The sequence below is a fragment of the Lacerta agilis genome, chromosome 1, assembly GCF_009819535.1.
Source record: "Lacerta agilis isolate rLacAgi1 chromosome 1, rLacAgi1.pri, whole genome shotgun sequence".
In the NCBI taxonomy this organism is placed as follows: Eukaryota; Metazoa; Chordata; class Lepidosauria; order Squamata; family Lacertidae; genus Lacerta; species Lacerta agilis.
Window position 1 is genome coordinate 126771864 of NC_046312.1, and position 14083 is coordinate 126785946.

General features: G+C 44.9%; 2 protein-coding genes across 2 annotated transcripts; both read right to left on the reverse strand.

Moving 5' to 3' along the window:
• Nucleotides 1–7893: 7893 nt before the first annotated feature.
• Nucleotides 7894–8414, reverse strand: LOC117058871 (40S ribosomal protein S25-like). The gene has a single exon (XM_033170288.1). The coding sequence runs from the start codon at nt 8338–8340 to the stop codon at nt 7963–7965; it is 378 nt and encodes a 125-aa protein (XP_033026179.1). The 5' UTR covers nt 8341–8414; the 3' UTR covers nt 7894–7962.
• A 1338-nt stretch (nt 8415–9752) lies between these two features.
• Nucleotides 9753–10205, reverse strand: LOC117058882 (microsomal glutathione S-transferase 3-like). Its single transcript, XM_033170298.1, is given in 2 exon segments — nt 9753–10184; nt 10186–10205. Coding segments are annotated over 2 exon segments (423 nt in total). The 3' UTR covers nt 9753–9781.
• Between the last annotated feature and the right edge of the window lie 3878 nt (nt 10206–14083).

The following is a 14083-nucleotide window of genomic DNA, read 5'->3' on the forward strand; positions in this document are numbered from 1 at the left end:
GCCCAGTTCTTGGCCTAAGCAAAGGGCACTCAGAATTTGAGATGGATGAAGAAGAAACACATCTCCACTGTCCCTTGTATCATGCTGAAGGTTTATACTTAGTCATCAATGTTTTCTCCAACAGGCTACATGTTTCAGTTCTGGATAAACAGACCCCGTTTCACTCTCAGACAGATTGAGTACTCAGTACAAAAATACACTGACCTTGGAATTCTACTACTAACAGAACAAAGCCATGCATATGTGTGCATTTTCTTTTTGCCATGGAGGCAACTCTGAAGCATCATCTATGCTCAGCACAAACAAAAGCAAGTCATACAGACGCTGCTAGAGATGAGGTCATTAAGCAGGGAGGCTGATGATGAGATGGCTGTTTACAACCATACTCAATTTTTCTGTACTTCCCAGTTCCTGTAACTGAACCAGGAAGGAAGAGAAATGTGGAGTCTGTTATATTGCTGCATGTGAGAAAATTTGTGGCAGCAAAAATGAATAAATCAGGTAATTTCAAAAGATGCTGCAGCACTGTCTTTTGGGTGCTAGGGGCATGCCTGTGCATAATTTAAGCAAAAGGAAGTCTCTGTGTATTCAACAGAACTTAGACCCTAACTAAAAGAAAATTATGCTATTGAGAATATCATAACCAAAACAGGAAAATATTTCAAATATCTGCCAGCATCAAAACCCAGGAGGGTTATTCCAACCCCCCATTTTCAGGGCAGTTTTAAAGACAAATACTGCATGTTACACTTAAATGGTCTTATTTTTCTCTCTTTCTGCAGAACAGCCATGTGCAGCCCAGGAAAAGAGAAGATAAATAGACTCTACTGAATCTAATTCGCAACTGTCACTTTCATCTGAATTATTCCATGGCCTGCATCCTAGACTGGAATGGGGAGACTCTGAACAAAGTGGCATACTATAGTGCAGCCTTGTAAATACGGTAAGTTTACAACAGTTACTAGCCTTATATTCCTCTGCTCCAACCCAATCTTGGAGGAAGTTCTATCCCTGGCTACCTTAAAGAGCATTATTAAATGACAGGTGAATGTACTGTCTCCTAAAAAATATCTCCTAACATCTCCACAGTAGAAAAGTTGGCTTTTTATTGGCAAGTTGATCAAACTGGCTCACTCCATCTCAAGTCAATATCAGTCCACAGGGATGGAGTTTTGTTACAGTTTATATACTTTATATTCAATCATTCTGAGAATGGTGTATTTTATAGTTTATGGTCATTATGAAAGAATCTGCGGCAGTGAAAACTACTGGGATTCAAGTAACTAACAATGCAATCCTATACAAATCCTCTTAAGAACCAGCAAGTTCAATGGAACTCACTTGCAGTTAAGACTGCAGCCTATACTGGATTAAAAACAGAACAAATGCTAATCCTAATCACATTTGCTCATGAGTAACAAGTCTTATTAACATCAATTAGATATATGTATGGGTGTGTGTTTATGGATATGCATATGTGTGTGTGTACATCTCTGTGTGTGTCTGTACACACACACACAACCAAAATTAGCCAGGCACCAGGCACATTTTGCACCTGCCTATTGGCCACTTGTGACCAAGTGAAGATGCCTGACATCATTTGGAGGGGATGCCTGGGGATCATTGGATCTTGACTATTTTCACACACTAATACCACACATCCTGTAGGAACAGGCCAATATATATGTAGACTGTGCCTGGATAAAGTGACTTTTCTTCTTTAAGTTCTCAAAGTTCTTAACCTAGCTCAAGGTTATCATCTGAACTAGCCAAATGATTAACGGATAATCACAGTCAGTCCGTCTTGCCCCAAAATGGCAACTAAAACCTGTTTTCACACTTTGCATTCTGGAGTAAAAATATGTGTGTTCTCAAGGAAGCCTGGGTAGCATGGTACACTCAGAACACACCTAGTAAACTATTTTCCATAATGCTTTAAAAATAAATAAAGAGAACACTAATATACTTTTAACTCTGACTCAACTATTTGCATGCCTTCAGAGGGCACCCCATATAATGTGCTAGAGAGCTATTATGGTAGAGTCTTGCCTGAAACAAGGAGACCCAGCCTCAAATCTGCACTGCACCACCAAGTTCACTGAGTGATTTTGAGGCACCTGCCATCATTCAGTTTAACGGAATTCAATTTATTCCATAGGGTTGTTGCAATTATACAAGCAGGATTGGGGGGGGGGGGAAATAGGAGGCTCTTACACACCACCTTGGAAGAAGGGCAGGTTAAACACTACATAGAGAACAGAACAAATATATATTAGGCGCAGCCAGATGCTGCAACAAGGACAAAACACAGTTTACATAAAACGCTTAAGCCGACTGCACAGCTTTGTGCTTGTCCTGCAATTACTGCCGTGGGTTCTTTGGTGAAAGTGGCACGCAGCTATAACTGCATCCATGGGATGACCTAATATTGCATAATTTAAGGAGCTGGGGGAGGGGGGGAGACAGAGGATGAATATAGATCCAGGCACAAGAAATGCACAACAACAACAACAACAACAAACCCCAAAGCTGCTTGGTTTTCTAAGGATGCGCGCCTCATAAAAGTCGCAGAAGAGCTGGCAAGTGCCAGGCGAGATGCTGCAGAGCAAAGAGGGCAACTGGCACAATAAGGAAGGCGCCATAAACGCCCAGGCTGGACCTTCGGGGTGGTCAGGGGCAGAGCCGGCCTTTCCACTCACATCTGCGGAGCCTCCATGGACTCAGCCGCAAAGGCAGAGAGCCTCAAGCCACAGGCAGCCTCGAGCCCGAATCCGCACGAGCCGCACACGCGCCGCCCGGGGGTCCCGCATCTATTCCAGCCGCCGCCGCCGGCCGGTTCCCCTTGCCTTCTCTTCCCGTCCGCCACCGGCCACAGACACCGGCAACCTCCCTCAGCCTCAGCCGCCGCCGTCACCGCCTCGGCTCTCTCTGTTTACAACCTGCCCTGGCCCCGGTGCTCGCCTCAAACGCTTCCCCGCAGCAGTCAGGGAAAAGGGAACCGGCAAGAAGGTTCCGGCCGGCAGCCTGTTCCGCACTCCCCAGCCCCGCCCAACATAAAGATGACGATGATTAATATAATAATTATGATGATGATGACTAATAATAATAATAATAATAGACCGCCCTATTCCCCGGGGGTCTCAGGGCGGTTCACAAAATACAATCAAGATACAAAACCACAAAATACTTAATAAAAATAAAAATAACAACCTAATAATAATAGTAGCAGTAGTAGTAGTAGTAGTAGTAATAATAATAATAATAATAATAATAAACAATGCAGACCTTCCAACATGGGCATAGACAGGATTTTTGTTGGGGGGGGGAGAACTTCAGTTACTTATTTTTATTGATTTAATTGATTTAGAGCGGGAGCAGCTGCTCCCCCTGTCCCCAATATGTCCCTATTTTCCAGGGACAAACCCTGATTTACAGAAGCCGTCCCGGTTTCTGATTTGATCCCAGAATGTCCCGCTTTTCCTTAGGACGTACCTATTTTCATTGGAGAAATGTTGGACGGTATGGAGTTGTGTGACCCCCCCCCCCCCAGCAAATATACGTAACCATACAACCTTTAGAAGACATCTGAAGGGAAGTTTTTGTAATGTTTGATGTTTTATTGTGTTTTTATATATGTTGGAAGCCGCCCAGAGTGGTTGGTGGGATATAAATAAAAACATTATTGTTGTTATTCTGGAATAGGATGTCCCTATGGAATAGGAGAAATATTGGAGGGTATGGAACAGGAATAAACAACTTGTGATGGCTGGTAATAATAACAACACTAACGACAACAACATCAGTGTGTGATCCTAGCTTTGTGAGAATGAATCTCAACATTGTGGGTACTTTTCAAAAGAAAAAGCCCATTGGTACTTTTATTCTGTTCCCCCCACCTCACACAAACAATTGGCTTTTCTGGGATTTTGAGATGTTCACCAGGGCTAGCATAGTTATCTAGTCCAACCCCCTGCAATGCAGGAATCTAAACGAAAGCATCCAAGACAGATGGCCATCCAACCTCTACTTTAAAACCTCCAAGGTAGGAGAGTCCACAATCTCCCGAGGATGGAACAGCTCTTACTGTTGGAAAGCTCTTTCTGCTGTTTAGTCGGAATCTTCTTTCTTGCAACTTGAAGCCATTGGTTCGGGTCCTTCCCTCCAGAGCAGGAGAAAACAAACTTGCTCCATCATCCACGCGACAGCCCTTTAAATATTTGAAGATGGCATATATATGAATGGAAGGAGCTCCTCCTGTCCTGTTTTTCGATGCCTGCCAACCTAGCAGTTCAAAAGCACGCCAAAGTGCAAGTAGATAAATAGATACCGCTCTGGCAGGAAGGTAAACGGCGTTTCCGTGCGCTGCTCTGGTTTGCAAGAAGCGGCTTAGTCATGCTGGCCACATGACCTGGAAGCTGTACGCCGGCTCCCTCGGCCAGTAAAGTGAGATGTCTGCCGAAACCCCAGAGTCATCCACGACTGGACCTAATGGTCAGGGGTCCCTTTACCTTTACCTTTTTTCTGTAGTTTTATTAAGTACTCATATTAAAAACATTTTTTGTAAATGTGTTATTCAATTAATAAAGGATGCTATTGTGTATTTAATTGTCAGCAAAATATTATGCCTGGCTGCTCAGAAGCAAATGCCATCAAGTTCAATGGGGTTTATTCACAAGTAAAGGATTATAGGATGGCAACCTTAAAAAAGAATCTTTCAGAGCAATCCTGCCAGGTTAGGTGATGGAGCCAGTGGGGCAGACAAACCAACAATTAATCAAAGTTTGTGACAACATTTAAAATTGAACTAAATTATTTTAATAAGTGTGTTGCTCCTAAGATAGTGTTCAGTGTTTTATAAGTAAAAATAGTATAGACCAGGGCTTTATTTAGCTGGAACTTGACGGAACTCTCAGCACCTCTAACAGATTGAGGTAGAAGTTCATGGTGAGTTCTGGCACCTCTTTTTCTAGAAAAATTGCACTGGTATTGCTTTGATGTCTGCATTAGGTTCTGCTGATCGGGGAAGAAGAAGAGAAGAAGAAGAGTTTGGATTTGATATCCCGCTTTATCACCACCCGAAAGAAAAGGGGTGGCCCGGATAGAATTTGGGCTTTGGCTATCTTTGTTTATATTTACAGAAATCCTGATTTGACCCAAATTATTTCCTTCCACCAAAGTGCTTTGCTGTATACCTGAGTCAGGAATGCAGGTGAAAAATTCTGCCTTGTAATGGGAAACATGCTTCAGTTTTTGCACAAAAGATCTATTCATAACAACAACAACAACAACATATTAAATTTATATACCACCTTATACCCTCAGGGTATACGGTACTTGGAGCCAGTAAGAATTCTGCTCTTCCCTGCCTCAGATTTCAAGCAAATTAATATTGCAATAATATTTATTTCCTGCATGCATCCGTTTTGCTTTTGTTGTTGTTGTTTAGTCGCTCAGTTGTGTCCGACTCTTTGTGACCCCATGGACCAGAGCATGCCAGGCACTCCTGTCTTCCACTGCCTCCCGCAGTTTGGCCAGACTCATGTTGGTAGCTTTGAGAACACGTTTTGCTTTACGCTTACATATTTCACAAGCAATTTCTTCACAGCAGTCCATGGAGTGGGGCGGGGGGGGGTGTAGCATCAGAGCTGACCCTTGGAGGCAGAGGAAAAGCTGCCCACTGGAATTCAACACTGTAGCAATTACCTTTTCTTTTAACATTCAATAAGCTATGTTTTACTTCTCCTTTTGATGAGAGATGTTCCCATCCGTGAGCCCTTCTGCCAGCCAGCTCCTTCTTTCCCAAGCCACTTAGCTCAGGTCTTTTTAAAGAGGGAGATTGTTTTTGAACAAGCTTTTCCTGGCACCGCTCCTTCGCCTCGCAGAAGCGATCAGGCAGTGGGCATAGTTCATTCCCACTGCAAGGCCACCGCTACCACCACAAACAAACATCCACGTCCCTAGAAAGGGGGACGCTTTTCTTCTGCTAATGGGATTGGCACCGTTTAGAGCAGTCTGCTAGGACATTGTCTGCAGCCACAGCAAGAGAAACATTATTCAAAGGCCATTCAGGCCCCAAAAGAAGCAGCAGAGCCGAGTAATTATCGGAGGCTCTCCATTAAGGAGGGCATCTCTGCTCTTTGTCTGCACAGCTTTAATAAAGCTCACTAATAGGGTTGGTGGGGGAGGGGGCCCCTAATGGCTCCAAACAAAACCCTTTTTTCTCCCCCCACCCCACCCCACCCCCACATCCCACCTCACTCCACCCCATTGCCTCCTTGTTTGAAGAAGTGGCTTTATGGAAACTGACAGCAAAGCCATAAGTTACCGTACTGAATAAAGACCTTCAGGAAAACTTTGTGTGAACCCAAATGCTTTCGAGACGCACGTCTTCAGTGCCATCGGAATATCTCCTTCACGTTTAGGTGTTTCTCTCTTCGCCTCCTTCCTCCTGCATGTGGTGAGTGAGGACCATGTTGCAACAGTTTAGGCTTACTAGCTGCTTTGCTTCTCAATATTCTCTGGTTGGCCTCTGTTATTTTCTCCTACTGATACAGAACCCGCTTAAGAACTCTATACGGGCTCTTGGATACCCCACAAGGGAAAAGGAGCACGTTTTTTCTACATCACTTGCGATATAAGAAGAAAACTACTCCTTTCCCCTTATGGGGTACCCAAGAGCCCATATAGAGTCCTTTTGTAGGTTCTCTATCGGTAGGAGTAAATAACAGAGACCAACCAGAGAATACTGAGAAGCAAAGCAGCTAGGAAGCCTGATCTTTATTAACTGTTGCAACAGGGTGCTCCCCCACATGCAGGAGAGAGGAGGAGGACCCAGAACAAAGGTGTGTCTACCAGTGTGATGTAGTGGTTAAGAGTGGTAGACTCGTAATCTGGGGAACCGGGTTCGCGTCTCCCCTCCTCCACATGCAGCTGCTGGGTGACCTTGGGCTAGTCACACTTCTTCGAAGTCTCTCAGCCCCACTCACCTCACAGTGTGTTTGTTGTGGGGGAGGAAGGAAAAGGAGAATGTTAGCCGCTTTGAGACTCCTTCGGGTAGTGAAAAGCGGGATATCAAATCCAAACTCTTCTTCCTATATAGACATTTTAAATTGCCCGCCCTGGAGTCCAAGACCACCCCCAGAAACATCATACATACATCACAGAAGGGGTGTAGCCCAAGACCACCCCCCAGATACATCAGACCTACATCACAGAAAAGGCGGTCTACAACAGAAATCTGAGAGCGTTGTTTATCTCCTGTCCGGCAAGTTACCTGATTGCATTATCTGGGTTTTGGCCATTCTTTTGCTGCTCTGATCCCTTGGGCGAGACAGACAGACAGCTGCAAGGAAAATGGTCCCTTGCTCAGTGGTGCAGTTAGGAGAATAATTTTAGGTGCTGGACTTAATGGTCTTTTGTGGGAGGTACCTCTTTAGAAGTTCGGGTGCATTAACTTCACTTACTTCCCTATGTGGTCACTAAACCAACCCTGAGGTGTTGGGGTGCCCTCCTGCTCATTCTGCTAAATTGGGCCTTGAGTGCCTGCCCTGCATGGCTGGGTTTCTTCAAATGAGCTGTTTGTCACAGCATTGCCCATCTGGATGGCAGCTGCATCCATCTCATAGGTCCAGAGAAGCCCAGGACACCTCTAGTTTAATAAAAGCAAAACAAACAAACAAACAAAAAAGGGGGAGGGGGATGACAGCGCACAAAAACAGAACAAGGCACCAGTGGCGTAGCATGGGGTGTGTGAGGGGGGCATGGCCCTGGGTGCAAAATTCCCCACCTACTTAGGGAAGATGGATGGAAACCGTTGGCCAATTCTGAACTGTTGCACAAGTGGACTTAATTCCCTGTGCACATACCCCACTTAGTCGAAGCAGGCCCAAGACATTTTTTTTCAGGAGTTCAAATTATTTTATTTTTGTGATTTACAGAGTCAAAAAACCTCCCAAGAACCTTTTATGCGTCCTCCCCAGCAGCTGGTGCATCACCCCCCTTGGTGTTTCGGGTGTAGATGACCTGGGCTCTGTGCTTGGACCCCAGTTTGATTAGGCCTTTGCTGAAAAGCTCCTGGAGCGCAGCTCTAGCCAAGGAGCCTCGAATCTTCAGCCTTTCAGAAACCACAGCAGGTGTGATGAGTTTGTAGTTTGGCACCTCCTTGCACAGCTTGTCGTAAGTAGCTTTGTCAAACAGAACAAGGTTGTTCAACTTGTCTCTTACTTTCCCTTTGGACCACTTCTTCTTCTTGGCTTTTCCACTGGACTTGTTGACGGGGTCCTTGTCCTTCTTGGCCGACTTGCCCGCGTCCTTCTTCTTCTTATCGTCCTCTGGCGGCATGGTGCAGTCGGAGCGGCTACCGTCACTGCTTCTCCCTCAGCGATTTCCGGCCAGAAACTAAGGCGCCGGCGTGGGCAGGCCGGGAAACCCCCAGGCCCAAGACATTTTGATACCTGAGGCAGACCTCAAAATGGTGCCCTCCCGAGGCAATATGGGGTGAGGAAAGATCTCCATCAGAATCTGCAGCCTCGGGGATTGTGACGCCTGAGGCAGTCACCTCACCTTGTCTCATGGGTGGGCCAGCCCTGTACTTAGCCATATGTTAAATTCCGCTCTTTGTAAATAAATATCAAAACCACCACACAATGATATCAAAGTAAACACCCCAAACACCAAAGCGTTTAAAATACTCTCCCCTCCTGAGAAAACTGATACTCTCCAAGAATGTCCTAGGTACTTCTGACCGCATAGGAAAGTGCAGAGTACAAATGCTTATACGACTTGGCTGAATATTTTGAGTGTCACAAGAATGTTGGTTTCTTAAATAATAAGTATTTTTGTGTGTGCCTCAAAATACACTTATCACTGGGATTTAAGAACTACTAGCAAGAAGGAAAAAAGAACTTATCCCAAAAGACACAAATCAAAGGAACGCCTTCCGCAGACTTTGCTGAATTCAGCCCAGGAATCTATAAGGATTGTGGCAGAAGTTCATTAAACGTTACACAAAACAGGGTGGATTACCCTCCCCCGTTGCTTTTATTCACTGAAACCCAGCAAAACGAAACAGTGCCAAGGAATGCCATTTAGCAAATCAGCAATGTGTTTGTTTGCAAGCTATTGTGAATGGATGAATGAATGAAATATTGGGATAGGAAAAGGCCATTAAGCTTTGCAAGAGTTATTTAGTTTAGTAAACACGTGCTTACCATCTTTTGTCTCTGTACTTTCTCAGCTTTTGTCAAGCTACATGACACGCAGCAGCCTTGACAAATTATTGATGTTCTTTAGTTAATTGATATTGTTTGGTTACTTACACGCAGCTATTTTTCCTTTGAATGCAGCATGCCCCAGCATGCAGTCGTAAGAGTTATTCAGCCAAAGAACCATCTCTAGGGTGAAGGAGAAAAAAGCTGGTGTTACGGTTAAGATTTAAGGTCCGGTTCTTCTAGAGGACAACGTCACCGCTGGTGTGTGGACATGGCTGCCAACTTTGGATTTCAGTGCCATCCCTTGTGAATTGAATTGGCACAATGGATTTTTATCACATTATCTGTGCCAGTTGGTTTACCAGTGCCAGAATATTTGTGTTATTAACACGATTGACTTTTGTGAATGGCTACTTTTAATAATGTAATTATCTCCATCGGTACTTGGGGGGGGGGCATTTGATTTATTTCTTTTTTTATGGTTAATGTTGGCTTTTATTTGATTTTTTTTATAATTAAAATATAATTGCATTATTGAAAGTCTTCCCAGGAAGCCACAGAGGGGGTGTCATCTAGTTATTGCACACCCAGCCAAGATGCACCAAAGCAGAGTAAACGGTGGTCCCTGCCAATCCGAGAAGTGCCAAAGAGCCGAGGACTCCTCGGTTTCGTTTCCTGGGATCTCCTGTGTAGTAGCCATAAGCATAAAGCAGTCTTCCGATGATCCAAGATGCACCAAGTCCTGTAGCAACCCTCGGGAAGTAGATTCCGCTCACTCCAAGAAAGAATAAGAAGGAGGAATACACTTCTAACATGTTCTGGTGTGCCCTCTGGATACAGTTGAAGAGATGTCCATTTTCAGGGTCTGTGCTGTACATGTTTGGGTACTGAACATTGTATTTCTTGCGGGCTTTCCCCACATTGATGGCCAGGTGTGTTACCAAGATGAAACTGGCAGCACCGGTGAGAATCACATTCCTTTGAGAGAACCACCATCTTGGCACGCCGCCGCCGCCCAGCAAGAGCACGCCAAAAAACGTAGCGCCGCCCCCATTTGATTTATTTCTGACTTCACTGATTACAATCCAACTCCCCCCCCACTACTCAAGATAAGACTCAAGCATCTGTTGAAGCAGAATGTAGCCCACATAAGCTGATGCCACAATAAATGTTTTGCTCTTTAAGATGCCATATTATACTTATCCCTTCCTTTCTGAACAGGTAGCATCCGAGGCAGAATCTGGTGGCTCAAAGACCCAGCAGAACTAGGAAATAGTTAAGCCAAGCAAGCAAAATAAGTTATTTCCTTCTTCATGTGGCTCTCAGGTTCTTTGGCTTTTCAGACCCTGACACTAGTAAGTCGCCAGACAGTGGCTGCAGTTTTATTGGTTGTAAAATTAAGCTGGCAGCATCCTTCCAGAACCCCTCTGCTGGTCTGCAGGCCAGAAGAACTGTGGGAGAGTCATAGTGACAGGTTACCAAACTCCACACAACATAATGGTCACTTCAGTTCATACAGTCAGGTTTTAGAGTATATCTTGTTTCCTTCTGCCTTGCCATATCTGTACTTTCCAAGTTTCCACATTTTAAATTATAGTGATTTGTCATTTTCTGGCACACTCCTTCACTTCCAAGTTGAAATGTCCAATAGTAAAATGTCCGGTGGTAATAATTTAAGCACTGCCCATGGTTACACTGATGTGGCTAGCACTACTGGCAATTGTCAGGGTCAGATTCTATACAGGTCCCTGCCTTTCAATATCCCCATTGAGAGACAGTACTACTATTTTTACTTTCCTTTGGATTGGTACTGTGCCCCAGACAAAGATTCATCTATGACAACCCAAAGCATTCAACTCCGGCTAGGCATGTTCTAGAGGTCTAAACCATTGAGCCTCTTGGGCTTGCCCATCAGAAGGTCGACAGTTTGAATTCGTGCAACGGGGCGAGCCCCTGTTGCTCTGTCCCAGCTCCTGCCAACCTAGCAGTTCAAAAACATGCCAGTGTGAGTAGATAAATAGGCACTGTTGTGTATTGATTCAAGGGTATCATATCTGTATTCACATTAGGGGAAAGTAACTGCCTTCCTGTTCCAGAAGGAACAGCTACTGTTGGTTCATTCAAGTTGCTGCATTTGGATCCTCAGTCTTATTGGTTCCCACCAAAAGGCAGCTTTGTGACTGCTTGAGATTGTTCCTTCCTAAATGTATCCTTTCTAGCCAGTCTTCTGTCCCTATAAATGTAGCTTCCCTCCCCTCAGTTCCCCAGTCTTGTTTGCCTGAATAAAGAATGTTACATGAAGAAGCTGTCTCCTGCCTGCTATGTCAGAGAGCTGAAATCACTTGCTGAAATCATTATCCCCATGCTACTACAGGTACCGCTGCAGTGGGAAGGTAAATGGCATTTCCGTGCGCTCTGGTTTCCATCATGGTGTTCCGTTGCTCCAGAAGCAGTTTAGTTATGCGGGCCACATGGCCTGGAAAGCTGTCTGTGGACAAACGCTGGCTCCCTCGGCCTGAAAACGAGATGAGTGCTGCAACCCCATAGTCGCCTTTGACTGAACTTAACAGCCGAGGGGTCCTTTACCTTTTATTCCCAAGGACTCAGGACCATTCTGTCAGTTCATGCACCTTGGGCCCATCCCCTACCAGCCATGCCTCTGCTGCCTGGCATTTCATGTCCCCTGATCATCCAAATATAAATGTATGCCCAAGTTAGGAAGAAGATGGGAAGCTGCCTTATCAATCTGACGGTGCAACCATTGGCCCATCTCCTGTCTTGTCTATGCTGCCAGTAGCTCTGAGGATTTCAGATTTCCCAGCCCTACCTGGAGAAGCTGGGCACTTGAGCCCCGGGGCCAGGGTCTAACAATTTCGGTTGCCACACTCGCACCTTCAAGATGCAGCATGCAAACTGATTCTCTCCCACACTGGGAGAGGTGGGTGGGGTTGGCAAAAATGGTAGTCCCTGCCTAGAACCATCAGCGAGTAAAGCTCATACTCTCTCACTACATCACTACCTTCGAACTTGCAAAAACGTAGAGATATGTTAATGGGGCACAGGGGGTGAAAAGATAATTATTCAATGTCTCCTGCCCAGGGGCGGGGGAGGCATTAGATAGATAGATAGATAGATAGATAGATAGACAGACAGACAGATGATTGATAGATAGAGTCCTCCCACATTCAGTTTTCCTCATGGATTTGGAGATAAAAATTACTTCCACAGAGCTTTCCCTCGGAAACCACATGCATGCCAGTTTTCTTTCAGCAATGTAGCATAATAAGGAAAGGCAATTCATGTTGTTTCCTGCTGCCGAATATCATGATGAGAGAGATGACTGCCACCCCAGCACTATGCTGGACAATCTGGGAAGAAAGCAGACGAAAAGCAGAGCGCTGCATGTCCAAATGCACTCCACACCTGGCCGCTAGAAACCTTTTGTGCTTCTTTGTTGTGCTGTATCTTCGGGCTGGAGGCTTTCAAGGGACCTTTATTCCTCTGATTACAAAATTAGTGTTGGGTTTAATGAGATTTCTTCCTTTTATTTGTGTCTTCTCCTGGCTTTCTTCCTTCCGTTTGATGGTACAACCATTTGCTGTTATCTATCTCCATGGTGATGTGCCTTGTCCCAAGCCCACGTCTCCCTCCCTTTCTCCCCATACCCCCCCCCTCCAACTACTTGTGATGCTGTGGGGATTTAGGTTGCCTGCTTAAAACCCTCTAAAGTAATACATGGAAACAAATTGGTTCTGTAAATAGATCTCATCTTCAAAGTAAGATGGTTTTCTAGAAAATCTGGCCTCTCCCTCTTTGCTTGGAAAGCAACTCTGTTTTACAGTCATTACAATGAACGTCTCCATGAATACAGAGGACATACAGGAACTCTGAATAGAAGTCCTATTAAGGACTTTCTACTGGAGTTAAAGTCTGTAAACCTAGGCTACTTTTTATGGTCATGTTTTAACTATTATTTATTTACATTTGATTATAAGCATTTATAATCCGAAGGCCCCAGGGCAGGAAATAGAAACATCTAAAACAAAAATTAATATAAATTCTAACAATTATCAGTAGCTGGTTGGCCTACTACAGTTTTAGGTGGAAAGCACTGTGGTAATGTATGCAGTGCTTAATTTCTAAAAGAAGACGTACTAGGAACATACTTGTGTAGACATCATGCTCTCTTCTCTGGACGGTCTACTTCCAAAGCCCATGATTAGTGGCTGCCCTATAACTTAGTGGAAATACATAGTCTAAGCACATCAGGAAGACCAGCTCCTGGGAGCTGAGCCCTTTTGGGCCCCTCAAATATTTTGGGGGGTGGGGTCCGGCCCCCATCCATGTCCAAAAAGCAAAGAGGTGAAATGTGGAGCTGACCGCAGCGCGACAAGTCAGATAAGGTGCACCAAGTCACTGCATTCACTGCAATGATGCCACATGCTTGAAGGCTGGGGTTCTAGAGCTGCACCATAGTGATGGGAAGGCAGGAATTGGGGCTTATCCACGCTTCTGTTCCCCCACTGCTTTCCCCCAAGAAAACCCGTGGTTTAGCACTGAATTGGAACAAATGGCAATCAGGTTTTCTGTGGATTGCCATTTGTTCTGATTTAGCACTAAAGAGCAGGTATCCAGGGAAAAGGTAAAATTGTTCAGACCCATGCCTAGAAAGCGTGGGGCAAGTGGAAAACCTATTGGACCTCTGCTGTCTAGGACAAGTGCGGACGAGCTCTCAATTTTCAAAAATATGGGTTTTCTCCCATACTAAACTGCGGGATGAACAGAACATAAGCACAGCCTGCTGGATCAGGCCAATGGCCCCTCTAGCCCAGCATCCTGTTCTCTCACTGGCCAACCAGATGCTTGTGGGAAAC

Excerpts from the sequence above, each read along its gene's own strand:
- LOC117058871 (XM_033170288.1), bottom strand. The coding sequence starts at position 8,340 with ATGCCGCCAGAGGACGATAAGAAGAAGAAGGACGCGGGCAAGTCGGCC.